Source organism: Apteryx mantelli, chromosome 1 (genome assembly GCF_036417845.1).
Source record: "Apteryx mantelli isolate bAptMan1 chromosome 1, bAptMan1.hap1, whole genome shotgun sequence".
NCBI lineage: Eukaryota > Metazoa > Chordata > Aves > Apterygiformes > Apterygidae > Apteryx > Apteryx mantelli.
In genome coordinates, this window is record NC_089978.1 from 134,616,911 (window position 1) to 134,644,820 (window position 27,910).

Sequence of the window (27,910 nt, forward strand, 5' to 3'; positions counted from 1 at the left end):
TCAAATCACTAGATTGGTCCCCAGTTACCTAGCAGCCAGGATGACAACTGATGGGGAGGAGATAGACAGATGTGTGCTCATTTTACAGGTTTTTCTGAAGCACATAATAGCAGAATTTGTAAGAAACAGTTTGCTGGACTAGAGGGATCCCAGCTTTGACTCACTATAACTTTCCCTCTAAAGGAACCCAGAAACAGTTAAAGAAAACTTCTAGAAGTTGGAGGGTTTTTTTTTAAATATTTAAGCTGCCTGAATTACTTTTGCAGAGCTTGACGAAATTATTAACCAAAGGCCACATGCTCAATAAGTGTCTTCCGTATGGAGATTAAGTCACCATCAACATGAAACAGAGACAAATCCTGTTCTAAAGGCAGGCTTTCATGCAGTTCAACTAACATTTGAATCATTCACACTTAATATTAATCACTGATAAGTGAAGGGCAAGGGGGACAAAGAGTCAGCAGGAAGGAGTACTGGGGGGCACATTTATAGCTAGCTTATGAATTTGGATATGGGGAAGATGGAAAATACTGAAATTACCACGCAGGACCTGGAGCTCATGGAAACTGAAAGAAAGCTGGAGGCCTGGCCAAGAATGGAGGACTCTCAGACAAAGGTAAGAGATACAGACTGGAACAGCTGTCTGTAAGGAGAAGTACATCAGAGATGGTTGAGAGGGCAGAACTCACAAAGAGGAGCTCAGGCCTGGAGCACCAGGAGGATTTGGGGGCTGGGCCAGAGATGCATAGCAAAAGTTTTACAAAGCACTGGGAGACATCTGTAAGTTGACTTTATTCCAAGTGCGACACCACAAAATCACACTCCATGTGCCGAACCCACAGCTGCTCCTAGCGGTGCTTCCCCGTGCGATTGAAGCGCCTGTACAAGTACCGGATCCTCTTGTTGAGTTTGTGGTAGTCATCCACAAACATCCGATCTCCCACCACCTGCTTTTTGCGAATGCACCGCTGCAGCTCATTCCCCCGCCAGCCCCGCAGCCACTTGGGCCCCACGATGAGGTCCTTAGGGTGGGCCTTGAAGTCACCTGAGGAGGACAGAGAAGAGAATGAGAGGCCCTGGAAGAGACAGCTGACCCCAACCGCCTTCCCCAGAGGAGTCTGTGGCTTTCAGGTGGGTCTGGCTTCCCTCCCCTCCTCACCCGGAGGCCGCGGTGGGGGGGACGGGGGGGCCTTACCCAGGATCCCCACGTTGTCGTAAACCCCGAACAAGGCTCGCTTCTCTGTCCAGCGATCCACCTGCTTGGGCTGCGGCGGCTCCTTCACGTGGGGAACCCGGGCCGCCCCTGCCGGGGGAGAGGAAAGGGACAGTCACTGGGGAGCGTGGGGGCCGGACCCCCAACCAGGCCGCCCCTGAGCGCGCCCCCTCACCGCAGCTAATGCTCCGCGCGGCCCGCGGCAGCAGCGCGGCGCGGCCCAGCAGGGCCCGTCCCGCCGCCTGCACCAGCGCCGCCATCGCGGTGCCTCCGCGGGCGGGCTCCGCTCCCCACCGCCGCCCTGGGGGGTGTGCCCTCGGCTCGGCTCCGCCCCGCCCCCTCCGGTTGCAGTGGCGGTCGGGAAACGGCAGGCGGGGGGGGGAATGACGTCGCGCGATGGAGGTGGGGGGGAAAGGGAGCCGGCGATTGGGCAAGACGTTGGCGGGCGACGAGGCTGCCGGGCGCTGATAGGGCGAGGCAAGGGGCGGGGCGAGCACTGCTCGCGCGCGCTGTTTTGAGTGCCCGGGCGTGGGAGGCGGTGGCTGTTGAGGTTCGCCATGTCGTCTCCGCCATGGGAGTTTCACCTGCCGCTGGCCCCCGGCGACCTGCTGCGGGGCGGCGGGCCCGGGCGCTACGCCGTGCAGGAGGTGCTGCCCGCCCCGGAGCTGGCAGCCCCGCTCGCAGGTAAAGGCGAAATCCCCTCTCCCTCCCCCCAACGCCGCGGCTGGGTCCGGCCCGGCCCGGCCGCCGGCTCGCGGCAGTGACCGTGAGTCCCCCCCATGTCTCCCCGCAGCCTTCCGGGCCGCCTTCCGGGCGCGGGGCGCGCTGGCCGTGCTGCAGCACTTCGACTCCCTCTACAGCCTGCTCCAGTGAGTACGGGGCGGCGGGCGCGCTGCCGGGGCCCGGCCCGCGCGGAGGGATGGGGGTGGGGGAGAGAGGCTGGTGCGCCCCGGCGGTCACGCCTCTCCCTGGCGATGTTGGCCCGGCACCTTTATGCGCTGTGTTTGCCGTGCAGCCACTTCAGAGCTGTGGGTGCCGCTGTCAAGGAGGATGCTCTGGAACTGATGATGCAAGGTGGGTACCTGTCGTTTGGGGCTGAAGCAGGGGTAATGGAGAAGTTACTCTCCTTCTGCAGCTCAATGATGATATAAAGGCTAATGTGACTCATCAGTTGGGTTGCACCCTCAGCCCATTCCAGCATATGGGCCTGTAATCTTGGTGGACAACGCAGAGCTGTGCGTGTTCGCTGTAAGGGCAGGCCGACAGCAAATCCCCTTCCCTATATCCTTGGATGATGCATCATTAGGATGTGTCAGCTCTGAGCGAGTGCTTCTGAGTTGACTGGGGGCTGTGGGAATAGGACAGGCAAGCGTCTCCGTGGTTTGGGTTGCAGGGTGCAGTCCGTGTTACAGCTGGTGAGATGTGAGCACAGGTCTTTGGTAATCTGATAACTGCTCTAAGTCTCAGACAGGGGGGTGGCTGAGGAACCTGGCCAGGTGTGCTCATGATTTTTCTACCTCTCTCAAGTGGTGTCTTGTCATTCCAACGACCTTCCTGCCATCTTGGGTGATTCTGGCCTGAGCCATGCAGACCGCACTGCTCACCTCAATGTTCTCAAGATGAACTGCTATTTGCTGACTGGCCTGGTGGAGGCCTTTGAAATGGAAACTTGCAAGAGTGGTTTGGTGGAGCTGGATCCTAGTGGAAAGGTAGGTGAGGGGACTGAGGAGAAAACAAGATGGAAGTGGATGTAAGCTTGCTGAACTCTGCAGTATCTGTCTGATATCATAGCGGGGATTACTTAAGCAAGATACTGGCAAGGGTGGCGCATAATGTGGAATACTTGTGTTTGTGGAAAACAGCCAAAGGGACAACATGTTTTTAAACATCGACAGGGACTCAAATGCCCAGACCTCTCTATTTGCTCTTCAGTGGCTGGCTGACTGGCCCTTGATGTGTCAGTATTTTCTCAAGGGCTCCATTCTGTGGTCAAAGATGACGGTGACTTTCATTTGACATGAGCCTATAGGCTTCTTATACATCTCTCTGTACACCTCTCAGTGCTATAGAGTTTGACAGTCAGCTTCATGCTTAAGGGAAGCAGAATGGTCATGGTGTTTTTCCTGTTGTCAAAGTATTGATGCAAGTACCTCATAATTCCCTTTCTAGAACAAGAAGAACCATACTAAGGTCTCTGGATTCTCCTGGGAAGAGGAGAGGGAGCCACTCATACGGCTGCTCACACAGCTGCTGCAGCTGGATCTCCGTCGACTTTGGAGTGGTTTGGTGGTGGAAGAAGAATTTGTCAGGTAAGGGGAGTGCTGGGAAGTGACGGGATGAAGTGGGTGTAAGGGTGGGTTGGGTGATAGTGGGTTTGTGGGGAAAGGGGTTAATTGTTAAAGCTGCCAGTGAGCTAGTGTTACAGCTCTCTGTCAGCTGCAGATCTCTGGGAGATTGAGGAAACAGTCTCGGGGCAAAAGCAAGGTGTGCTTTTGCTGTTCTGCCTTTCTTGCAAAAGCAAGAACCACTTCCCTTCCTCATTTAGGTCCCTAAAATTAAGATGTATGTTTGTTCAGTTTCTCAGGGATGCTGAAGAATACCTCTGGTTTGAGAGAAACTTTTAGCTAGTGCGATTCGCTAGAATGGCATTGGTGTGTTGGTGAGGAGGTTCATTCTCTCTCTACTGTGGTTTTAGCTTAATGACTGGAAGCTGCTACCGTATCCTGGAGAATCCAAGTATTGGTCTCCAGAAGCATCGAGCTACACGGGAGGCAGTGACACATCTGCTTGCTGCGGCTTTGGTTCACTATGATCACATGTTCAGTGAGTTCCTGCTTTTCCACTTTCTTCCTGAAGCAATTCCCAGTTGTTTTCTCTGACCTCTTTCATCCTCCTCATATGCGAAAGGTGCCACTCTGAAGATCACACAGATGCTGCAGCACTTTGAACATGTAGCCCCAGTGTTTGCTCAGGCTGTGAGCCTCTGGGCTACAGAGTATGGTCTGAAAAGCATGGTGGGCGAACTGCTGAGGTGAGAAAATTACCCTAAGGCTTGTACTTCTATCCCCAGCAACTTGGGGCACCCTTTTCCTTGCTCCATCTTTCTATACAGGGAAATTGGACAGAAATGTCCACAAGATCTGGCCCGTGATGCTGCTGGAATCAAGGGTTATGCTGTCTTTATAACTGAACTGGCTGAACAAATTCCAGCTGTGGTGCTGTCCAACATGAGTGTTCTGCTGCGTCACTTGGATGGGGAGGTACGTTTGGGAAGGGGAACTATGTTTTACCTGTCCAGAGAAGTTGAATGGTTGAAGTTGTGCTATCTAGTTTTTCTGTCTGAAAACAGAACTTCTATCACAGAGTTGAAGAAACCAAAACCAGCCCTTTGGGATAGGTTCTCCCCTTATCTAAAAGATAAAAAGAAAACAGAAACCATGACATCAACTGTCTGGCTATCATTGCCATACACTAGATAAAACTGGATGCTGCTTCCTGGTCTGAGATCCCAGTTGTTGTCTCTTGTTCTTCAATACTGAATGAGTTTGATGGTTGTGATTGTGTTACTTGTATTAAACTATCCTTAAAAGCTATAAGTGTCTCTCGTATCAGTCCTTGGCGTCTGAGGACCTAGGTGGATAGCAGGGCGGAATATCTCTCTCCCTCTACCTTGTAGGCACAGCCATGTTTGCCCAAGATTAATACAAAGTCTGTGATGGAGCAATTATTTAACTTAGGGCTGGAACCTGGGACTTGAAAGGCCCAAGCTCTGGGCCATCCTTCCCCTTGGCATACCAACTCATGTCTTTTTTTCTGTTCCTGGTTCAACAACTCCTCTTTTTGCAGAATTACCTGATGCGAAATGCCATTCTGGCAGCTGTGGCAGAAGCGCTGCTGAAGGTGCTGAATGGTGACAAGCTAGAGGAAGCTGCCCGTGGTACTCGGGATCAGTTCCTGGATATACTGCAGGCCCACATCTGTGACATCAGTGGATTTGTGCGCAGTCGTGTACTGCAGCTTTTTACTCGAATTGTTCAATGCAAGGTAAGTCCATGCTGGGGAGATGGTGTTGTCTCAGTTATCACTTCGCTTTTCTGCTTTCTAAGGAAATCTCTGTTACCTTCTCCTTTATTTGCGGAGACTGAAGTTTAACCAATAAAGGTATTGTCCCTGTGTGCATTCTGTATGGTGTCCACCTTTCCTTTTCTCCGAAGAGCCCAAAGATCCTAGGGGTGAGGGAACAGGGGAACAGAAAGTGCATGCTGCTTTTTATTACCTGGAGAGAATAGAAGGAAGATCACGGTGCACGTGCTCTTTCTGGATGTTGCTAAGGGAAACCATCTCCCTTGCTAGAAATATGTAAGACTTGGCTTGACAGGACCCTGGATAACCTAATCTAAGGCCTTGCTTTCAACAAAGGTTGGACCAGAAGATCTTCAAAGGTCCCTTCAAACCTGGACTTCTCTGTGATTCTGTGATCTATGCCTTTCAGTACATAAGGCAAAGTAGAGCAGCATGTGCATTTAATACATCTGCAGTAAAATAACTTTCCGTGCATCTCTAGGCCTTCTGGTTACCTTTGTCTATGTTCTCATTGTGCACTAGGCCCTGCCTTTGACTCGATTCCAGTCCGTGGTATCTCTGGCTGTTGGGCGTCTCAAAGACAAATCTGTGGTGGTTGTTAAAAATGCCATCCAGCTGTTGGCTGCGTTTTTGTCCAATAATCCGTTCTCCTGTAAGGTAATTCTTACAAATGTGCTGGATATGCTAGATGTATGTTTGCAGGCTGAATATCTGCAGTGTGCTAGAGCAGAAGCAGCAGGCTTTCTGTGCCTTCCAAGAAGGCCAGCATAGCCTTTGACTTTCCAGGTGGGAGCCTTCTGGTTTTCCCAGGTTCAGGTATTACATTCCCTGGCTCTTCCATCATTTGGTGTAATTGATAGGTATGCTGAAGGCCAAGAGGGATGTCATCTTTATTGTGAAAAACTTGCATCAATTTGATGTGAATCGACTGTGGGATTTCTCTCCATAGGATCAGGATTAGGTGTTAAGAAATGCAGTACAGACCTACAGCTCTTTGTGAATAACTCAACCTTCTCCTGAGCTCCTGAACCTCAGATTGGCAATTTACAGCAGTTCCCATTCTGGGATGATGGCTGGAGTCTGCTATTTCAGCTTCAGAAAATGAAGGATAAAGTAACATATTTCTTCTTTTGTTCCTGATATCTTCAGTTAAGCTGTGCTGACTTGGTTGAACCACTCAAGAAAGAGGTGCAGAAGCTGCAAGAAATGAGGAACCAGCACAGAGCCACAGCTGGTATTTCCCTTCTTCTGGTTTCCCCTTCCCAGGGTGTACCTTGTGCTCTGGCCAGCAGGAATCCCTCTGGGCTTATTCTCCAGTGTCTTGCATTTGCTCTCGGACTGTGGTGGCTTTTGCCTCACGCCTTACTCATGTGAGACAGTGAGGCCTGATCACTGGGAGTGAACTCAAAACGGTTTTTCATGTGCTGGGGTAATAAAAGGAACATAAGAATGGCCATACCTAGATCAACAGTCCATTTGGCCAAGTATCCTATTTTCAGAGTGAGAACTGACAATATCTGTGAACATCCTCCCAGGTTTCTGTAGTCAGCCATTCAAGGACTGTTTGAGCCAAAAGTTGGATCAAATAGTAATTTAACATTGATAGCTTTGGACCTTCTGCTGCCTACAAAGCAATAAATAGCACATGATGGTTCTCTCTTCCCTGTCATTTTTCCCCTCGGTGCTTTCTTTTCTATAGTGAAGAGTTCCTGTCTGTTCTTACTCCAGTATGGATGGGGTCAGCGATGGGAATAGTGTCTGCACATGGGATTTGGGGGAAAGAAAGTGTAGGCTTCCTAAGTTCCAGAAGAGTTTCTCCCCACCTTAGGGTGTCATCTGAATCTCTGTATTCCTCATTCCCTCCGTTGTTTCTTCATAGCTGCAACAATCACCCCAGAGGAAGAGTGGGAAGCAATGCTGCCAGAGATTAGGGCCGTCACACAGCAACTCCTTCAACCACTGCAGGGAGAGGAAGAAGAGGTACTGGAAGTTGAGGAAACAGCAGAGAGTACATCAGAGCGAATTACTGGGCTGCTGAGGAAACTAAATTACAAGTAAGGAGTCTCTGCAGTTTGAGAAAGGGTTTATCCAAAGTGATATGTCAGCCTCTCGTTCTTTGTTCATGAAAGGCTTGAGCTCCAGGTTAAAGGAAAGATTTCAAGTTACCTCAGTCTTTTCCTACAGAATAATGTATGGGTGCTCAGGACAAGGTGCTGAGCTGCTTTCCCATGTGTCCAGGGTGAAGTCAGATGGTTTCGCTTGTGTTCTCCCCTACCTGGTTGCTGATGTTTTGTTGTGCAATGTCACTATCCAGGGGCGCGATTCACCTTACACAGAAGGCTCTGTGTCACTTCCAGGGGCTGGAGCCCTTCAGTGGCCCCAAAGAGGGAAACGAGGAGGCCACAATTCTGGATGTTCTGAAGAGACTCTACACAGGTAATTGCTTCAAACCAGTCCATCTCTTGTCTAAGTCCAAGCTGACACCAAAGCTAGACCAAAAGACCTCCAGAATGCTGTATCCCCTGTCGTAAGCTTCTGTCCCCTGGGGCTTAGTCTGCATGTGGTTGACAGCTTGCAGGGCTGTACCATCTCTGCACCATTTGCTTTTATAGTGACCTGGCCTTTTGGATGGATCACATTTAGTCCCACCATTTCATTTCTGGTGGGAACAGTCCCCTGTTCCTACCAGAAGCAAATTTCTGATGCTTTAACTCACATAGTATCTGCTGAGGTGAGTGAAGCTGGGGTTATCCACTCACACCTTTCTGTCCTGTCTGGATTTGTCCTTAGTTCTGCTTTCTGAACAGGTGGTAGCACATAGTGCTTACCCCTAGTGGCCTTGACAAGTATCTGATTCAAGCAACATTCTCCTTCTCTGGGGCTCAAGCTTCTGGACATATTTTTAAAACTTTGTGCTTTATCTTCTGTGTTTGTTTCAGGATAGGGATTCCTCGCTGCTCCCCTTGAGCTCGTTGCTATCAAAATTCTGTTGCCAGAATAATTTAATCTTAGCTTTTGTCATCTCCTCACACTTGCATGAATTTTGCTAGAGAAAAGTAGTTTTCCTCTCCTCCCTACTCTGCCCTGATTTCCTTTTAGGTGCTTATCACTCTTTGGGGCTGCCATCAAGTTCAGACTAACCCCCTTAGCATTTTAATGGAGTTTGGGTATCTTGGATCATGCCTTTCTCCAACCCTATCCTAGTTTGTGTTTCTGTAGTGCATCACAGTGTGGTACAGGGACTTGCTATACAGTATGCTGAAATGCTGTCTTTGTAGCTAAGTCTGATGTCAGAGTTTGCATTTAGTGGGAGTCTCCTGGCTCTTGAAAGATGACAGTGTGGGGTAGACAGAGAAAAGTTAAAATGCCTTGAACTGTGCCTGTTTTTCTTATACCCCCAAACCTGTTCACGTACAAGTGTTCTTGCTGTGCAGGTTTATGCCCAGGTGAGAACACTGAGGATACCCCAGGTGGCAGCAGTAGTCCTATGACCAAAGATGTTACGCTAGAAGAACAGCCTCAAACAGATCTGGTCAAACAGGAGATGTTGGTGCAGTATCTGCAAGATGCTTACAACTTCTCAGTGAAAATCACAGAAGCCCTGAGTCTGGTCAGCAAGATGATGTATGAAAATTCTGTCTCAGGTGTGTGCAGTGGCTATGAGGCCCTTTCTTCCCTGTTTAGAGTTTCCAGGTCTCTCCCCTGGTCTGTCAAGGAGATGTGGGTGTGATGGGGCTCCAGGGAAAGGAGAAGCAGTTGGAGGGAATGCTATCCCTTTAAGCAGATGACACAGTCAGTTTACAGGGTATTGGAACAGCAGCACCATCTTAAGGGTGTCTTGCAGAGGCATGAGAGGGCTGTACTGGTGCTGTGCTTGAATTAGGTCAGGGTTTTGGAGTGTTGGTTTTTGTTTTGTTGGTTGGTTGGTTTGTTTGGTGCTTGTCATGAATCAGCATGGGGGGGGGGAGGAAAGGGGGGGGAAGTGTGTAACAACTCCCTCCTCTCCCATCTTCCCTACCCCATCAGCTTACCAGCCACTCGGGTAGTTCTGAAGTGTGGATGGGTCTGGGCACTACAGCACCCTACTGCTATCCAGAGCTTCATGCAGACACATCTGGGATTTCATTGGTGATCACTTCACCTGTATTAAGAACTCATGTGTTATCCATAATAAGCATGTTGGCTTCTCCAGCAAGGTTTGGATGTTGTTGGCTCTGTTGGCTGTTAGCAGACACAAGTATGAACTCTTGGGTTCAGTCTCTTTACAAATCATTTAAAGTTCAAAGCTGGGAGGGTGCCCCTCATCTGCTACTTCAACCCCTGGGTGGTGGTGGTGGTGGTGGTGTTTTTATGGTTGGGCAATTTTTACTAACTTCCATTTCCCTATTGCCTTATCCTGTAGTGTAGGGAAGGCAAGCTGGATGTCTGGATTTCCAGAGATTTTAGCAAAAATTTCCATTCTCTCTGCACCAAGTAAACCACATGTAATAATGTCGAAAATCTGTCACTTGGGCTAAACCCAGCTAGCCAGCCTTTTCCCCTCTGGAGATAGTATGCTGCTGTGGGGTGGGAGGCTGAGGGATGGATGTGCTCAGCAAGTTGCTCAAAGACTTAACTTTTTTAATTAGAGATTTAAAAATTTAATTTATTTTTCTTATTAAAATGTGTTCCTTCTGTCCTGATTGAGGGCAGGGAAAGCATACCAGTTTATCTAGATACAAATACTTACATATCCCATAGGCATACAGCCTTTTTATTCAGATCTCTTGCCCATACTGGTATAAGCTTACTAGAGGTCTATAAACTGTTTGTTGTATAAGCCCTCTAATCATTACTGTCACTCTCTTGTGAATCATCTCCCACTTACTGGGGATTTCTGGTTTTGTTTTTTGTTCTTGTCTTATGGACAATATATTCCAGGAGTAGTCAAGCTGGAATCAAATGCAGTATTTCTTACTCACTTATACATTAGACAGCTTAGTTCTTCTTGTCACAGCATTGGACTGGGACTTACATTCAGCTGCTTTTTATCTGCTGTGACCGTGAGGTCTTTTTTTCTGAAGCTGCTGTTTCCCAGAATAAAATTTCATCCTTTCTCAAATGTGGCCTCTGTGCTCTTCTCCTAGATGTATCGTGTTACATCTAGCTCTAACATTGTTAGTCAATGCCCGTTTCCACCAGGACATCTAGATCTCTGTACTAGTGCCCCAATTCTGACTTGAGCTTTCTGCAGACATTAACAGTGATCTTAGATGCTTTTAGGGCTAGCTTTGAGAGCAGTATGCCTATGAATTTGTTTTAGTGGCATCTTTAATGAGGATAAGGAAGGAACTGCATTAATGTAACTCTTCTTCCCTCTGCAGTGGTGCAGGAAGCCATTGAGTTCTTTGTGACAGTCTCACAGTTCAGTGTGCCCCAGGCAGTGCTTGGAGTCCGCAGGATGCTTCCCCTCGTATGGTCCAAAGAGCCTGGTATTAAGGAGGCTGTGCTGAATGCCTACAGGCGTCTCTATCTCAGCCCAAGTGGGGATTCAGAGAGGTATGGGCTCTTAATGAGAAATTTTTTTCTTATTTTGTTTTTTGTTTCTTCCTTTGGGGAGCTTTTGGGAATGGGATATGGACAAGAAGTAAAATCAAAGTTGCTATGCTTTGAGCTAAAACATGTGATTTGTATCAGCTAGTAAAGAGGCTTTCTCTTGGAGCTGTTACCAACACTTGTGCATTTTCAGATGTTCTTATGCATCCGGGTATCCTGAAGTTCCTGTGGAACATACTGCTGAGCTTCTGCTCTTGCTTTGTTGTAGGGTTCATGTGTAAGAAACTAATGCAGCAGAACTCAATGTGAGACCTTATGGAAGGGGAAGCTGATGATTATTTTAAATGAAATTGATTTCAGTCACTCACATTTAATTTTCTCTTAAATTTCACTCGCCCTTGCTTTCACACAAAGCTCCCTACCAAGCACCAAGGTGCGTGTGCCCAAATGATTTGGGTAGGATCACTGTGTGCGACAGAGGACAAGAGCTGCTGAATGTTTGTAATGTCAGCTGGATTCTTGATTGGCAGCAATGAGCTGATTTTTGGATATGTGTTTTAAACACAGGCAGTCAGCTGTTGTTGTGGGGTGACCCCTTATCTCAGAAACTTACATACCTCACCCTCCTTGGGCAAGGTTGTTGCCCATTGCCTGTTTTCTCATTCTAAATATCTTATGGCTATAGTTTCTCTTCCTGTTGGGATAAGCAGAAGAGGAATGGTATACAGTGTGCTGTGAACTTAGTCATCCTTCTGTTCCCAGAGCTCAGGTTTGCTGCTGACAAATCTTACATGCTGTGGTTTTATCTGAGTGCTGGCATTCTGCTTCTGATGTAAACAACGCATTCCTTAATGTTTACCAGTTTCCTTGCTGTGATTCGTGTCCTTGGCTTTCAATATATACTCTTCCTCACTCTATACAGGAGCTTTTTTTGCGGGGGGGGGAAGGGGGGGTGCTTTCACATACATGTTTCCATTCATAATTCATTCAGATCAATTTTGATCTTTTCGTTACAAATCTCTATGTATGGTGGATGAGAGGATGTTATTGGGCTCTTTATTTGTTGCTGATCCTTATTTTAGGTTTGGGGGTAGGAGCTGGGTGCCATTTGCATGCTTGTTTCTTCCACGCTAGAGAGGATATGTGTCTCAGGGACATGCTTTTTCTTTTTTTTTTTCCAGCATTTGCCATGTGCAAATCCTGTTGGATGCACATTCACTGACTTAAATAAGTGTGATTCCTGGTGAGATGCATTCCACCATGTCCTTACACATCACCTGGGCCATAAGAAGTACCCTCTGCTTCTTGATTCCTCTTGATAATATTGACTGGAGACAGTTCTCCTGCAATTTGAGCTCTGGTCTTATTCATTCATAATTGGATAGTCTTTCTTTATGCCCTAAGGAAGAGTATTTTGACTTGTGGTTGAGAGGAAACTGGAAGTGGCTGGTGAGTGCCTCCTGTTGGGCCTTTGTGTGGAGCATGGGGAGGAGCAGCAAGCACAGGGGCAGTGTACAGGGCAGTGGACTTCTTAGTCCATTTGCGCTCATTTGAACTTGACCTAGGTGGCTTGGAGAACTCCCATTCGTTGTGGGGGTGATTTTTCTTATCCTCAAGAATCAGCTGTATTGTCAAAGAGAAGTCCTCAGCTCTCTGAATAGGAAAGTAATCATGACACTTGCTTTTTCTTCTCCCTCCCCCCCTCTTTATTTCTCCTCTCTCTCTCTTTTTCTCTCCTATTTCCTCCTTCCCCACCCCCAAAGGGCAAGGGCCCAGAGCCTGGTGCGGTCTCTCTCTCTCATCATGGTGGATGCCTCGCTAGGAACAATACAATGCTTAGAAGAAATAGTGAGTACTTTCCTCACCTGGGTTTAGTTTGTATTTGTGATCTTAGATCTCTGTTATATTCAAAATGGTACTCATTGCAGTTAAATGTCTGTACTGGTTTGGATTATGAAGTTCATTCTCCTCTGCCTCTCCCTACTTGTTTTATTTCATTTCTTTCACAGATCTCAGAGTTTGTGCAGAAAGATGAAATAAAACCTGCTGTGATCCAGCTGCTTTGGGAGCAGTTCACAGAAAAGTCTCAGTGCTCATTGCTGGAACGACGTGCTGCTGTGATGCTGCTGGGGATGATGGCACGGTGAGTGCAGGGCCCAGTGTGACCCTGTGAGTGGGAGGAGGTACAGGGACTTGATTTTTGTCAAAGAACTATGGGTACTGCATCAGCCGACCCTTGGTTTTGCAACCTCAAAAACGGTAATCAGATAATGGGATAATGAAACCTGGAGTTAACACTGGTGCAGTGGGTCCCACCAGCATGGTGTCTGAATAAGTACGATGATGTTACTTACTTTGTGCTCTAAATGTCCATCCTTTCTCAGGGTTTACTGTGTCAGTTCTGCAGCTTTATCTGTGTTTGGAATAATGAGAATAATGAGAAGCTGCTGAAAAGGAATGTCTAGAGCCTTTGGCACTGAGGGAATTGAATTTGTTTCCCCTTCTTTCTATGGGCAAAAAGAGTGTAATTGCACTGTGAGGCTTTCATTTTCTCAGTTTCCTAGCCCAGTAGCCCTTGAGCATGTAGCTTACCTGCTAGCTCCTTCTTGCTCTTCCTGCTCCAGTCCTTCATCAGTCAAAAATAGGCCTGCATAATGATGATCTTGACCCTAGAGGGGGAGCCATTTCCAGATGTCACAGCCAGCTCCATAACTTGAGTATTAGATATTCCTTTCAAGGTATTTCTACTGTCCCATCCCAGGTACTTCCAGCAGAATTGTAGATGTAATCTCAAAATTAATTTGCTTCCCTGAAATCATGGGATTTAAACAAAACTGTAGATTTTAGGGGTATCACATGAGTTCCTATGTTAAGTACTTGTGGGGAGGGGGGCGAAAACAGTATTGCCCTCTTCATGAATCTGCTAAGTGGAGTGATTTTGCTTTTGTCCTATAGATGTCTGTTATGGATTTTTCAGATTCTCTGTTTAAATGGATTAGATTCTGTTCTTACCCTCTTCACTCAATTAACAGTATATGGGGGGATTTGTTTTCTCCCCCTTCCCTCCTCCCATACACACACAGTGGGGGATGAAGTGTTAGATTTCACCAGTCCTGAGCTGCTGGGCTCTTTTATACTTTCCAAGATTTTTCTTTGCCCTACCTTTTTAAGTTTTGCTCCTTCCTGATAGGAAAGAGGAGTCAAGAATCTTGTTTCTGTATAAAGAGTCATCATGCCCAGTTTTTCTCATTTCAGAGATCCTGTTCTTTTAGCAGAATACAGATTATACTGGCTTCTGTGGAACGTTGCTTGCTATAGCTATATTTCGAGTCATTTGGTGAATTTTTTTTTCTTTTTCCTCATACTCAAACTACTGCCTTCCCCAAGGCACAAAGAGTATCTCTTGATTGTACATACTTACTGTAAACTTCCAGCAGCAACTTGCATACTACCCCCCATCTCCTCCATTTCACAGAGGGAAGCCAGAGATCATAGGTAGCAACCTGGATGTCTTGGTGACAGTAGGTTTATCTGAGAAGGTATGTGAAGACTATCGTCTGGCTCAAGAAGTGTGCAATGCCATCTCCAAACTTGCCAATAACCCTAAGGTAAGACTCTTAGCCTGTCCTTGAGGTCAGAATAATCACTATCCAGAAATGAAGAAAGAGGAAGACTGGTTTATACTGAGAAGAGAGAGATATGATAAACATAACATAAAAAACAAGAATTTTGAAATGAAGTGGGCTGAAGTCATTCAGCAGCACTGTCCGGAAAGTTTATCACAAAACATGTACTAAAAATATTTGCATTAGCCAACAGGCTGAATTCAAATCGGAAGAGTGTTCAGTGCACAAGAAAACACTCTTTTCCTTCCAATTCCCTTCCTTGGACCTCCAGTTCTAAACTGGTGTGTCTCTCCACAACCATGAAGCCCTTTTTCCTACTGATGTTTTCTGGTGTTGTGATTCTTTTGCCCTCCCTAATAGTTGATATTTGGGAGCTGCCAGCTGTACAGCTGAATATAAAACATTAAAGGCTTTCAAACCTGTCTGTTTTAAGTTGGTGGCCTGTCAGATGACTTCTTTGGGGAGCAATTTATGATTTTTTTTTTTTTTTTTTTATAGTGCACTTGTAAAATCCTCTTTGCCTGTTTTTGACTTGAGCATTTGGGACAGTCGATTCAGGAGTTCTCTAGCATAAAGCAGCCCTGCTTCACACAGAACAGCTATTCTGTTTTTGCCCCATCCACTGGGGACATTACTGTAGGACCTTCAGGCATTAACATATATCATAGCATTCCTAAGAGCTAAAAAACTGCGTTACAACCATCTTCACATCTTTTATCCCTGCTGTCAAAGGAAGGAAGCATTATTCCAAAACTGTTGCACAACTCTACAGTTAAGTTACTATGTGAGGAGGAACTGAAGTATAGACACTTGAATGATTGTGGCAGCTTCCCCCCCCCAACACCTTTCCAAAACTTCAGTAGGGAGGGTAGGATTGTAGTGAATTGAGAAATTTTGTCTTGAGCTTCTGAAAGCTGTTAATTCCTCAAGCAGTAGCTTATTTCAGTCAAGTATATCTTGATCAGGCAGCTACAGATGTGCTGGGATATCTCAGGCATTGTCACACACAGCTAAGTAATTCTCCGGGTTTTCTTTTTCACAACTTAAAATATAGTGGAAGTGGTACAGAGCATATGTATCAGCCCAAATGTGAGGTGGTATTTTAAACAAAACCTCGTGGCTCTGGAGTAACCCCAGGCAAGGGCATCTTGTTGATTTACAGGAAACATTGGATAACTCTGAAGATGCTGTAAAGGTTTTCCTCTTTTCTCGTTCCTTGTGGAGAATGAGGGAACAAAATAACATATGATTCCAAAGGAATCATTTTGATTTAAGGGGAAGTAGTGAAACTGTTCAGGTTGGCTTGGGAACATCCTTTGGCCAAGCTTTAAATTTGCCTGATACTGCCACTATGTCCTCAAAAGTGACAGTAATGTCCCTACTGTGTATTTTGTTGCTGCGCAGTACTGGATGTCCCTCCCATGAGCCTAACATGGTTTTGGTTAGCAGTGTGCACGTAGGAAGGTTAAATGCTGGGGAAGGCATGGGGGTGGGGCAGCGACTGTTGTGTGGCAAGGATAACTCATCTCTTCTCTCTGCAGCCAGCACTGGGAAAGAAAAATGCACCTTTTCGGCTGCCACAGACACACATGCTCTTTGGCAGCCTGAGCGAGGCTGTGAGTAAAGGTGAGCTCAAGTCAGTGGTAGGGTTGGAGGAGGGGTTGTGAGACAGGCTGTGGTGTTGCTGGTATGTGTGATACATGGCTCCCTCTTCCCCTCATCAGGCTTTGCCCAGCCAAGTGGTGACTGGGTCCCTTTCATGGAGGTAGCAGTAACACTTATCTACCAGCTAGCAGAAGCGGCAGAGGAGATTTGTGCTCATATCCTGCAGGCATGCAGTCAGCAAGCTCTGGAGAAGCTGCAGGAGGCCGATGGGCAGAAAGCAGGTGAGGAAAAAGCTGCTGTAGGAAGTCTGCACCCATAGTTTCTTGTTCTGTGGTCAGGTGGCCTGGAATAATGGCAGGAGGGAGCAGAGTTGAGGGGCTCGTGAAGCTGTTGGTGTGGGAGGATGAGAATGCAGTGAAAGGGGTCTGTGGAGCATGGGGATGGGATGTAAGACTAGTGAGATTTGGTGGTAACTGATGGGGGGGGAATCCAGATCAACACTGAACTGTAGTAATTTTTCTCTGACAGAGCCAGGGGCTTCTCCCAGCAGAGTCTCTGATGGTGCTAGCAGTCTCCCTACCTTCCTGCTGATGCACCTGGTGTCCCTTGTGGGGCAGGTGGCACTACAGCAGGTAGTGTATTTGGAAGAGTCTGTGAGCACAGAGCTACGTAGACGTCGCATGCTCAGAGAGGAGCAGAAGGCCAAGCAGCATTCTGAAGGCAGCACAAAGAAACAGAGACCCCAGGTGAGAATTGAGCTTTTTCCTACGGGCAGTTCTTTTCAGGTCCCAGCAACTCCCCAGCAAACTTCTGGGGAACACAGTCCTGAGGATGTGTGAGATCTTGGGTAATGGATGCTTTGGGTATAGAGCTGAACACTGGTAGGTCAGGATTGACAGGGAGAGCTGAGATCTTTTTGACTGACCCTGTTCATTAAAACTCTCCGGCTGCCTTTGAGCTTTGAACAAGAAGAGGGCTGGGAATGAAAGGTCATGTCCTGGCCATGTTTATCTTCCTGTTCCCAGTAATTATGTTCTTTCTCCCCACCACCTCCTTTCTTACCATTGCAATCTCTTGTAATAGCTGCTAGCAATGAAGAACATCTGTTTGTGCCCTGAGTTGTGCAAAAGGGCTTCTGGAACCTTGATCTGTAGGGCTTGAGGGTCCTAACCTCTCTCAGACATAATGATGGAAGTATTTAACAGCAGCCTTTTTAATGGGATCTGTATAATAGAAAAACTCTGATTGTTTGGTTAAGTCTGCCTCAGAATGGTTTCCAGAGTGCATTGAGGCTGATTTCTTGGGTAACAAAATAGAGAGGAGGAATATATCTTGTATCCCTAGGTATCCAGTCTTTGTCAGATGCCTACACTGCTGTGTCCAGAGACACTATGCTTTATTTCCTCATTCATCCTGCTTATCGGTCACTACCATTTCTCTCACAGGAGGAGGTTACTATGAGATTTTTCCAGAAGCAGCAGCTGGATGCAAATTTGGTCCTTTATGCAAAGACCTTGTCTCTTTTCTTCCCTTGTGTTGTGTTTTTTTTTTTTCCCTTGCTACAAGGTTTTCCATATTCTTGCTCACAAAATCGGCAGTTCAAAGGCTGCTTTGATCTTCTTGCTTCTTGGATTTGCAAGTCCCATGAGTTGTGTTGGACTCTGGCCTCTGGCCCTGGTGGTAGAGGTGTCTGATTCTGTCTCAGTTTAGTAGCTTCAATAGCTTAGACCTTTCTTTTTTTCTCGCCCCCCCTCCCCCCCTCTCCCCCCCCTCCCCCCTGTCTTTTTCTTCCCCCCCCGTCTCTTTTTCTTCCCCCCCCGTCTCTTTTTCTTCCCCCCCCGTCTCTTTTTCTTCCCCCCCCGTCTCTTTTTCTTCCCCCCCCGTCTCTTTTTCTTCCCCCCCCGTCTCTTTTTCTTCCCCCCCCGTCTCTTTTTCTTCCCCCCCCGTCTCTTTTTCTTCCCCCCCGTCTCTTTTTCTTCCCCCCCGTCTCTTTTTCTTCCCCCCCCGTCTCTTTTTCTTCCCCCCCCGTCTCTTTTTCTTCCCCCCGTCTCTTTTTCTTCCCCCCCCGTCTCTTTTTCTTCCCCCCCCGTCTCTTTTTCTTCCCCCCCGTCTCTTTTTCTTCCCCCCCCGTCTCTTTTTCTTCCCCCCCCGTCTCTTTTTCTTCCCCCCCCGTCTCTTTTTCTTCCCCCCCCGTCTCTTTTTCTTCCCCCCCCGTCTCTTTTTCTTCCCCCCCCGTCTCTTTTTCTTCCCCCCCCGTCTCTTTTTCTTCCCCCCCGTCTCTTTTTCTTCCCCCCCCGTCTCTTTTTCTTCCCCCCCCGTCTCTTTTTCTTCCCCCCCCGTCTCTTTTTCTTCCCCCCCCCGTCTCTTTTTCTTCCCCCCCCGTCTCTTTTTCTTCCCCCCCCGTCTCTTTTTCTTCCCCCCCCGTCTCTTTTTCTTCCCCCCCGTCTCTTTTTCTTCCCCCCCCGTCTCTTTTTCTTCCCCCCCCGTCTCTTTTTCTTCCCCCCCCGTCTCTTTTTCTTCCCCCCCCGTCTCTTTTTCTTCCCCCCCCGTCTCTTTTTCTTCCCCCCCCGTCTCTTTTTCTTCCCCCCCCGTCTTTTTCTTCCCCCCCCGTCTCTTTTTCTTCCCCCCCCGTCTCTTTTTCTTCCCCCCCCGTCTCTTTTTCTTCCCCCCCCGTCTCTTTTTCTTCCCCCCCCGTCTCTTTTTCTTCCCCCCCCGTCTCTTTTTCTTCCCCCCCCGTCTCTTTTTCTTCCCCCCCCGTCTCTTTTTCTTCCCCCCCCCGTCTCTTTTTCTTCCCCCCCCCGTCTCTTTTTCTTCCCCCCCCCGTCTCTTTTTCTTCCCCCCCCCGTCTCTTTTTCTTCCCCCCCCCGTCTCTTTTTCTTCCCCCCCCCCGTCTCTTTTTCTTCCCCCCCCCGTCTCTTTTTCTTCCCCCCCCCCGTCTCTTTTTCTCCCCCCCCCCCCCCCCGTCTTTTTTTCTTTTTCCATTTGTGTCCTGTGGCACATGGACTGGCAAATCCTGGATCTCCTGTCATAGTTTCATTCAAATCTCAGGAAAAAGTGGGTTTTAAGACTCTCTATCAGCCTCTTTTTCCAAACTCTAGTCATGCTACTGGTAATACACATGCACCTCCCTCTTGAGAGAAGAGTATGCTGGGTTTTTTTTTTTTTTTTTTTTGTTTTAAAAAAAAGACAGGCAACTCCTCCTTCACAGTCTTCCTTTCTGCACAGAGTACAGGAAACGAGACCACTATGGAGGAGGAACTGGGCCTCGTGGGAGCCTCAGCTGATGACACCGAGGCTGAGCTCATCCGCAGTATTTGTGAGACCGAGCTTCTAGATGGTAAGTGTGTCTGCCACCAAAGAACACTGCCTCTGCCTGCCATATGTGAAAGAGCAGATATGGTGGGTAACAGGTCCAGAATAAGGAAGAGAGTTTCCTTCAGAAGGGAACTGTAGTTTTTCTTTAGTGTCAACTTTGGTGTAGGCTGTCTGTTTCATTGTTCTGCCTCTGGAGGTGATTTTTCAATGACAAAAGTGAGTTATCCAGTTTGTGTAGTCCCCAGGAGTTCTGGGACAGGCAAAGTAATCATTCTTTAAAAAGGGATGTCTGAACCATGCTCAGATATCTGTTCTCTTTCTCCTCACTGTCTAGGCAAACACCTGTTCTCTGCCTTTGTTCCACTGGTGCTCAAGATCTGCAACAACCCTGGGCTTTACAGTGATCCAGCACTCTCAGCTGCTGCAGCCCTAACTCTCGGCAAAGTCTGCATGATCAGGTAATGTCCAGCCATAACAGTATTCTCTTCCAGCTCTTCCTGGTAACTAGAGCACAAGCAAATGTTGCAACTCCTTTGCTGTGGAGAGACTAAACACAAAAGAGCACTCTTAGCTTTTGTTTCACTACAGCTTCTGAGAGAGGATTTTTGTGTCTTTTTCTTCTTTTCTCCACCCTGTCCCATCAGCTCTGAGTTCTGTGACTCCCACTTGCGCTTGCTGTTCACCATGATGGAGAAGTCCACTCTGCCTGGCGTGAGATCCAACCTCATGGTTGCAGCAGGAGATCTGGCCATCCGCTTCCCCAATCTGGTAGAGCCTTGGACACCGCATCTCTATGCCAGGTAATGCTGTGCTCATTGCTGGGAGCAGCGGGTGGGGTGATGGGAGCTCTGTGGATGGGTGACACTGGGCCTCTGGAAGGTCAGGGTGATCCAGAAGTCCAAATTTGAAGTTGTCAGTGCAGGGACACAATGGACCTGGGCTGTGGAGCAGGCCATTGTGGGGTATCAGTAGTTTAGAGACGCTCAGTTGCTGACTGTGGTAACTATATATTTCTGTCAGGTTGCGGGACCCCTGCCAAAATGTGAGGCAGACAGCTGGACTGGTGATGACTCACCTCATCCTCAAAGACATGGTAAAGGTGAAAGGACAAGTGAGTGAAATGGCAGCTCTTCTGATGGACCCAGAGGAGGCAATCGTGGGACTGGCTCAGAACTTTTTCAGTGAACTCTCCAACAAGGCAAGTGGACATTTGGGGACCTCAGTGCACAAGAGCAGAGAGGGACTGATGGAGGCTGGTTGGTGAGACAAGAGTTAGAAGTGCTGGGGAAGGTGTGTCAGTGGCTGGAGCAGCTGTCTGTCCCTCCTCTATATTGCCTAAATAGGGGCAAATAAAGGGAATCTTGCAAAAACAGTTTTGTTTTAACCCTGATGTTGCTGAAAGTGACTTCATCCATTCACATCAGAAGGCAGGCTCCAAATCTGCACTTCATCCCTTTGCTTTTGTGTGTGTGCATCTAGTACAAGCTCTGGAACAGTTTTCTGCACTTTACCTTTAGGCCTTACAGCTGCGTTCCCCAACTTAAGGGCTCAGGTAATGTATCGTCTCTAAGAACTTTCAAAGTTGCTCTTGGCTGTGTGACATAAGAAACCTAAATCTGAGGCAGTCACAGTTCAAGCAGGCAAGAAGAGTAGCAAATGTTACCACTTAGCTTCACCTAGCCTCAGATAGGTTTGGCTGGCTGTGTATAGCTGGTTTTGAGAAGCTGATGATTTGAGTCAGAAGCTTTGGGGTGGGAAGAAGGAATTTTAGGTGGGCAGCTTCTCTGGCTTGGCTCGAGCCATCCTTCATAATTCTGTATCTCATATAGAACCTTGTGTCCCGCACAGGGTAATGCCATCTATAACCTGCTTCCGGACATCATCAGTCGTCTCTCAGATCCTGACTGCGGTGTGGATGAAGAATCCTTCCGCACTATTATGAGGTATTTTAGGTGAAACCTGTTTTGTCTAGGACTCTGTTTATGCAAAGGGGATGCCAGATCACGGGAACAGAAACTGCAGTGACATATACAAAATGCTTTTCAATTGTTCTCCTTGATCTTTTTCACAGTCTGCACCTAAAATGGGAGTCATGTCAAGGGGGATCATTTCTAAAGTCACATAGTTGGGGGTGAGGAGAGACTCCACAAAGAGAGTTTCTGTCAACTCTTTCAAAAAGATTTTCCCTCTAGAAAAGGAAAAGCCTGTTGGTTTTAATGTGTGGAACATAGATATGCAACATTAGGAGAACACAACAGTCTTTAAAGACCTCTGCCCTCTTTGTCATTTTGATGACCTACTGAATTTTTGTAGCAATATTTAAAAAGCTGTAGTTGAGATAATAGATTTGTTTTTTGTTTTTTTTAAGAAGCTTTACTCTATAGTGTGGATACCTATTACAATATCTCAGTCTGAGGGCATCTGTTGCGTATAGGCAGTACAGAGTGCTTATTGAGGTCTCAATGATTTTTCTTCATAAGACTTAACCTGGCTTATACAGAATCTCTTCAGTGGGTGAATTACAGACATTTTCCACTCATTTCTGATTCTTAGCCACATAGGTTTTTTTTCCTGAGTTGCCTGAATCCCTGTGGATTGCAGAGGGGAGTGCTGGACAAAACACAAGCATTTGTGTTGCTGCAGAGTACAGTAAAACCTCCAGGGATTTTCTGCTGGAGTCCCTCTGTTGATGAGACTCCAGTGCATTTAGGAAGAGAGATGGAGTTTTGGAAAGGCAGAAATTGCAAGGCACACAGAAGGTCTATTAGTGAGGGTGAAAGTGAGACTGAAAATAATTTATGGCTCCAACAGTATACAAATGTTTTGCTTCAGCCTTCAGTAAGGAGCATAATGTGAAATAGCGAGGAAAGCAACATATGGCTACTGACAGTACGTGTGTAAGGGGAAGTTAGTGTCTGAAGTGGAAGCAAATCTTCACAGTCAAACATTTTGAAGAAGACATAAATGAAAAGAATGAGGACATACAGCTGTATGGTTTTAATAATCTCAAACTGGAGGTGTTACCACAGACATCACCACAGAGAATAAGTGTTACGTTACATTGAAGGAGGGGTCAGTGTGGTTAAGGCAGCTATAGATTGGCTTAACTGACCTCCAGCAACATACAGGGAGAGAACTGGAGGTACATGGCAGAAGAGAATAAGAGAAAAAGCAATATTGACTTAAAGAAGGCAGGTATCAAATTAGTCTGAAGCTAATTAATTTTACAGAAGAGAAATGTGGTAGACCTGATCATCTGTTAGCACACCATGTCATATGCTTTAGACAGGAAAGAAGGGAATAATAGTTGAAACTGAACTATTTTCCCATATAGCATGATATGAAATGCTTGTAGCATGGAAAGGATAGGGTTTAACTTGTAAACTGTGGTGGACAAAAGCACAGGCTAGGGAGGAAGCAGTGGCTTATACTCCAGGGATACTTATCAGACTGGAGAATAAGGAGGCATAAAAAGGAGAGGGGTAGTGAAAACTGCTGATGGACAAAAAGCTGGGGAGCATCATTGTTAAAGGGAAGGACTAACTTGTGGAGAATGTGAGGGTTACAGTAATAAACTGAGATGAAAACTAGCAGAAAAAGTATAAGGATGAGTATTTAGAAATTACTGTTCAACCCCTGCTATAAAGCTACAGCTAAGAAGTTAGAGAGATGCATTCCACTTTTTTTTTCTTTTTTTTTTTTAACGGTCAACGATGTACTTCAAGTTTATGTATAGGAAAGCATTGGTAGTACTGGTGAGACCTTGTCTGGAGCTCTGTCACAGTTCTGGCCACTTAGGTTCAAGAAAGATGAATTGAAGCTGGAGCAAATGCAGAGGAGGGCTTTTGAGGATAGGGTCTCCATTCTGTATCTTAAAAGAGAAAAGTAAAGAAGCTTCGTGTGGTGGTTGTAAATGTAACAAACAAAGACCAAGTGAGGATGTACTTAAAGCAGTTATATCAAGGGCAACAGCACTTTGGCTGAGCTTAAGCTAACAGAAATGTTGGTACAAGAAAAAGGGGAGGCCGGGTGCCTCTTTAATACAGAGGAGTTATCCAATGATTTTTACGAGGATGATATGCAAAATACAGAAAAACTTAACTGTGTTGAAGTCCATATATTTTTCCCCTCAAGAAGCTGAGAAAAATCTGGAATCTGGTTAGCATTTATGTTCTGTTAGACTTTGTTTCCACTTTAGTGTAAAATAAACAATTCATCGTTGCATTGATCCAAATTACAGCAACGCACCCCCAGCACAATAATAAAATAAAAAAAAAAAAAATACTGCATGGTCTGCTTCTCTGGCATACTAGTCTGTCAGCACAGCTGTGAGGCGAGGAGATTGTCTGGAGATGTTGCATGCTCCTAAAAACTGGAAGGAACTGATGAGAAGTAGACACTGCAGCCTTCTCTGTCCCTCCTGCCTCGCACCCCATGCAGACATTGGTACTTCTCTCCACCTGCAGGGTACTTTGCTTTAGCTGGATCTTTTAGTTACTTTTCTAGGTAGGTGCTGCTGGTGCTCTTAAGCAAATATGCCGTTTAATTATATGATATGCCATAGTGGCCATCCCCCAGCAGGGACTGTGATTACTATTTGAAATATATGTATGCTTATAGCTTCTCCTGAACTAAGTCTGAGGCATGCAGAGCTCTCTGTATACCTCATATTTGGAGGACCACCCACCTGATCACTGGGTTAGGATAGCTGCAAACATCCCATGGTATAAGCAGAAATGGGGTTTCCTCTCCGGGCTCTCAACTTTGCCATTTTTTTTTCTTTGCAGACATTTATTCTCATATATCACAAAAGACAAGCAGACAGAGAGCTTGGTGGAGAAACTTTGTCAGCGATTCCGGACTGCCAGGTGGGTTTTGATCCTAATTTTTTTGACAGATAAGTCAGTCTGTTTCTCAAGAATTGTTAGAATAAACCTACACAGTGGTGATGAACAGACTCCCATCATATTTCCCATGTGGTAGGGTGACAAATGTTGAGATATTTTTGGATTAGGTCCTTTTTTTTTTTTTCCTCATCTTCCTCCTAAAAATGCCTGAATAATTATGTATAACTTGTTACGGCTTCCGCTTGTGTTACACTGATTGGCCCCTCTCTCTCCCCGCCTTTCTTAGGCAAAAGCTTTTCTTACAATTTAGAGCTGCATTACAGCTATGCAAGGAGATAAATTGACTCCAGTGCTTTGGTCCTTTCCACAGGCCATTGCCTTGCATCTTAGCTAAGAAATGAATGTGTTCAGCTGAGGAATTGGGGTTTCCCCAACAGCGACCCCAGAAGTCCTGTATGAGGTGATCTCAACCACCTAGTTAAGAGACCAGTCCCTGTTCTGTGTGCATGGGCTGCTCAGTTGTAACTCCCTACTTGGGACTCCATTTCCTTATTTGAGTGCTTGTGCAATAAGACACTTACACTTTTGCTCTATCTGCAAGATGTGCTTGCCTTGCTCATGGCGCTCATTGTGGGGCATACCGTACAGGACCCATTCCTGGCTCTGGGACATCATTTTGCTTCCTGCGTTTTTATTGTTGTTACAGCTGAGAGAGCAGGGGGAAATTAACTTCACTGATGCAGAAATACACTTTTTTTAGAAGGAAGATAATAGAAGTTTATCTGCCTCTCTGTCATGTATTTTCACTATCTTCATTTTACTTTCTACTGTTTTTGGTGCACTCTGTGGTTTTCCTTCTCTATTGTTGTGATGTTGCCCTTGAGGTTTAAGCTGTGTCTGCTTATCTTGGCCATTTGTACATAGTAGCTGGGCATGTGACCTGCTCGGTTGCCTCAGGGAGTTGCATATTCCCCAGAAATGTAATATTTGGATTTTGTTTCCTGACTGGAATGGAGAGTGGCACCTCTCTCCAAAACTGCCTCCCGGGAACACTACTGAGATCTTCAGACTACATTTGTAAAGAACCATCTAAGTGTAAGCCATGCCTAGTCTCTGCTAAAGTGTCCTAATAGTTCTGTACCACAAAGATCATCAGTTTAATGCACACAGGTAATGCTGGAGCAGGACTCTTATTCCAGGCTACAACAGGAGCTTACAGAAAAAGATTTTGCAGCCACCTTTCTCTCTTTGACATTTCTGGAGTTCCAGACATAGCTATATGCCAAGTATCACTCAGGTGAAGTGTGGAAGCAAGGCCTTGGTGCTGCAGCTTTGTTCTCCATCCATCTGCTTTTGGACAGTGCATTCTGAAATAGTATATATGAGACAGACTTCTGGCCCTCTGCTTTGTACATCTTAAGAGGGGCTTTGGCCTAGGTTTTCTTCTTCTCATTCTGTCACAGTGAGCAATATTAAATGGGTTGGTTCAGATTTTTTTTTTTTTTTTAATAGTAACTTTCACTGAAATCTGAAACTAGTCTTCACTTTGATAGAGCACTCCGTTAATTTCTCACTTTGTGTCTTAATGAAAATGGCCTACTTTGTGCCTCTTGCTGGCCAGGAGAGAGGGGACTTGAAATACAGTTTCTACCTGAGACTAACATGCAAAAATAGGCAGCCAGCTTTGTGTTTGTTGTTGTTCTTTGGTTGAAATAAGGCCCTTCAGGAAGAGCCCTCACCTGGCTGAGTGTATTTACCCTCCTAGCTAACAATAACGTCTGACACTTTTTAAACAAGTGGCTGTGTTCTTGAACAGTGTAGTGAACGTTTTTGTCTGACAAAGACAACTAGGCACAACTAAATCACTGTATTTGATGGAACACAATGTTCCTTGTTAAGTGGTTGATATGGAATGGCACTCAGAACTGCAGCCTGTGGGGTTAAAGTGTTTCCTGCAGGTGCTTTTCCCCTGCAGAACACAAGGTTTAGCTTGCTTTGTCACAGGTCAGTTATTATTCTAAGTATGATGTGCTCATCCTTATGTACCTTCACATATGATCCAAGGCAATCTGTCTTTCCCAGAACTGAGCGTCAATATCGGGATCTGTCTCACTGCCTTACTCTGCTTCCCCTCACGGAACGGGGCCTTCACAAGCTGCAAGACAACTTTGACTGCTTTGCAGACAAGCTCCAAGACCCAGCTGTCTACAGTTGTTTCCAAGCTGTCCTACTTCGATTCCGCAGAGCAGTCAGCAAAACTGAGTCCAAGGTAAGGACAGGGGAAAGCGTCCAAGTCAGGACTGCACAATTGCTTTTACACACATGGATTGGAAAGCCTTGCAATTTTCCATATTAAGTATAGCTGCTTCTAGCCCCCAACAAAGTATCAGAAATTCTGGGGGCTGTGCTATGGATGTAATATTTTCCTCCCAACCCCCTTTTTCTTTGCCACTGTGCTACATCTCCATCAGGCTCTGGCTGAAGAGCTGGAGCAGAAGCTGCAAGCTTGCCATAGCCGAGGACTGGATTTGGCAGAGACATGCCAGGAAGGCAATGAAACTCTAATGCCAGAGCCAGCCAAGCGGAGACCAGTGGAAGGTATGTTCCTTTTGTGGGACCGCAGTCTTCCTCCTGAGCCTGCAGTCCAGTAGGGACAGCTAGGGCCTTTTCCTCACCCTTACAGACAGAATGGCTGCTACCTTTCCTTTTTTTCTTTGCAGGCTCACACCGCCAGCCCCTGAGCACAGCCAACAGGAATGCAGATGAACCTTTTGTCACACCTCTGCCTCAGGCACTCCGAAACCATAAGCGTACCCAAAAGCGCCATTCACCCAAAAAGCCTGTTATCACCTTCTCCAGTGATGAGGAGAACAGTTCTGAGGATGGTAAGGCATCGTACATGTGCTTGAAAGGTGAAATTGGGGAGAGGGAGAGGAAGACTGGCCTTGGCTCCTCAAGGATTCCCACGGGCTGAGAGTTGCAGTGTCATGCACATCCTCAGTTGCTTCCTGCATGCTCTCCCATGCCCCGATGATCAGTGGGAGTGGGCAGAGGGCATGCAGGGCTTTAGATCACTGCCTGGGCTGCCTCTGTAGATTCCTGTAGACTCCTCTGTTCAAGGTAGTCAAGTGCTGGTTATTGACACATGTTTTACCCTCTTAGAATTCTCAGCAGAATTAACAGAGGAAGAAACCCCCACAAAAACAACTCCCATCACCAGATCTTCAGCCCGCTGGGTGCGCTGAGGGAACCATCTGCCGCTGTCTTTAAAAATAAAATTGTTTTTATGCAGCAGTCTTCTCTTAACTGCCTTATAATCTTGCAGCACTTTAAATTAGGACAAAATGGAAGTTTTACACCAGGCTAAAAGTATTCCAAAGCTGTCTTTTGATATCTTTACAAAGAAAGGCAGTAATTGACGAGGCTGCCACTTTCACTGCTTTTTACCCTGGAAAGGCTTTGCAGGTGCAAGAAAACTGCTCTGATATGAAAGTTTCCTTAGGGGAAAGTTGTTGGGGTGTTTGGGGGTGGGGGGGATTGTTTGTTTGTTTTTTAAGAACAGCCAAACTAAACTGAGTACAAAATGCTCACTTGATTCAACTACTCCCAATTTTGTACACAGGTGTAAGCACACACTTCAGCTTCTGTAACACAGGACAAATACAAAAATGTATTTGATCCTTGTT

General features: G+C 46.5%; 2 protein-coding genes and 1 non-coding gene across 6 annotated transcripts; 2 read left to right on the plus strand and 1 right to left on the minus strand.

Annotated features, from left to right (window-relative positions):
- Positions 1–773: 773 nt before the first annotated feature.
- On the minus strand, positions 774–1,534 carry MRPL51 (mitochondrial ribosomal protein L51). The gene is made up of 3 exons (XM_013957993.2): positions 1,389–1,534; positions 1,196–1,303; positions 774–1,045 (listed from the first exon to the last, which is right to left on the minus strand). Exons 1-3 carry the CDS (start codon positions 1,471–1,473, stop codon positions 849–851), a joined length of 390 nt encoding a protein of 129 aa, XP_013813447.2. The 5' UTR covers positions 1,474–1,534; the 3' UTR covers positions 774–848.
- On the plus strand, positions 1,046–27,515 carry NCAPD2 (non-SMC condensin I complex subunit D2). Of its 4 annotated transcripts, none has more exons than XM_067302723.1 (31): positions 1,046–1,131; positions 2,007–2,082; positions 2,229–2,287; positions 2,741–2,922; positions 3,383–3,522; positions 3,909–4,036; positions 4,121–4,244; positions 4,326–4,473; positions 5,060–5,257; positions 5,819–5,953; positions 6,446–6,530; positions 7,176–7,350; positions 7,611–7,732; positions 8,731–8,940; positions 10,660–10,834; positions 12,595–12,679; positions 12,841–12,974; positions 14,307–14,439; positions 15,999–16,083; positions 16,182–16,343; positions 16,591–16,808; positions 19,288–19,399; positions 19,712–19,835; positions 20,022–20,177; positions 20,398–20,575; positions 21,226–21,320; positions 24,165–24,245; positions 26,307–26,493; positions 26,696–26,822; positions 26,945–27,109; positions 27,387–27,515. In XM_067302723.1, the coding sequence occupies exons 3-31, from the start codon at positions 2,278–2,280 to the stop codon at positions 27,467–27,469; spliced, it is 3,957 nt and encodes a 1,318-aa protein (XP_067158824.1). In that variant the 5' UTR covers positions 1,046–1,131; positions 2,007–2,082; positions 2,229–2,277; the 3' UTR covers positions 27,470–27,515. The 4 variants fall into 4 exon arrangements, with proteins under 4 accessions (XP_067158824.1, XP_067158808.1, XP_067158816.1 ...); XM_067302707.1 differs by lacking the exon at positions 1,046–1,131 and adding an exon at positions 1,748–1,897; XM_067302715.1 differs by lacking the exons at positions 1,046–1,131; positions 5,819–5,953 and adding an exon at positions 1,748–1,897.
- LOC136991215 (small nucleolar RNA U85) lies at positions 2,348–2,666 on the plus strand. Its single transcript, XR_010883259.1, has one exon. It is a non-coding gene; the product is annotated as a small nucleolar RNA U85 (small nucleolar RNA).
- Positions 27,516–27,910: the final 395 nt, after the last annotated feature.

Excerpts from the sequence above, each read along its gene's own strand:
- MRPL51 (XM_013957993.2), bottom strand. The coding sequence starts at position 1,473 with ATGGCGGCGCTGGTGCAGGCGGCGGGACGGGCCCTGCTGGGCCGCGCC. Across the intron at positions 1,304-1,388 it reads CGCGCGGAGCATTAGCTGCG|GGGCGGCCCGGGTTCCCCAC; the intron begins GTGAGGGGGCGC and ends CTCCCCCGGCAG. Across the intron at positions 1,046-1,195 it reads CGACAACGTGGGGATCCTGG|GTGACTTCAAGGCCCACCCT; the intron begins GTAAGGCCCCCC and ends TGTCCTCCTCAG.
- NCAPD2 (XM_067302707.1), top strand. The coding sequence starts at position 1,771 with ATGTCGTCTCCGCCATGGGAGTTTCACCTGCCGCTGGCCCCCGGCGAC. Across the intron at positions 1,898-2,006 it reads GCTGGCAGCCCCGCTCGCAG|CCTTCCGGGCCGCCTTCCGG; the intron begins GTAAAGGCGAAA and ends GTCTCCCCGCAG. Across the intron at positions 2,288-2,740 it reads TCTGGAACTGATGATGCAAG|TGGTGTCTTGTCATTCCAAC; the intron begins GTGGGTACCTGT and ends ACCTCTCTCAAG.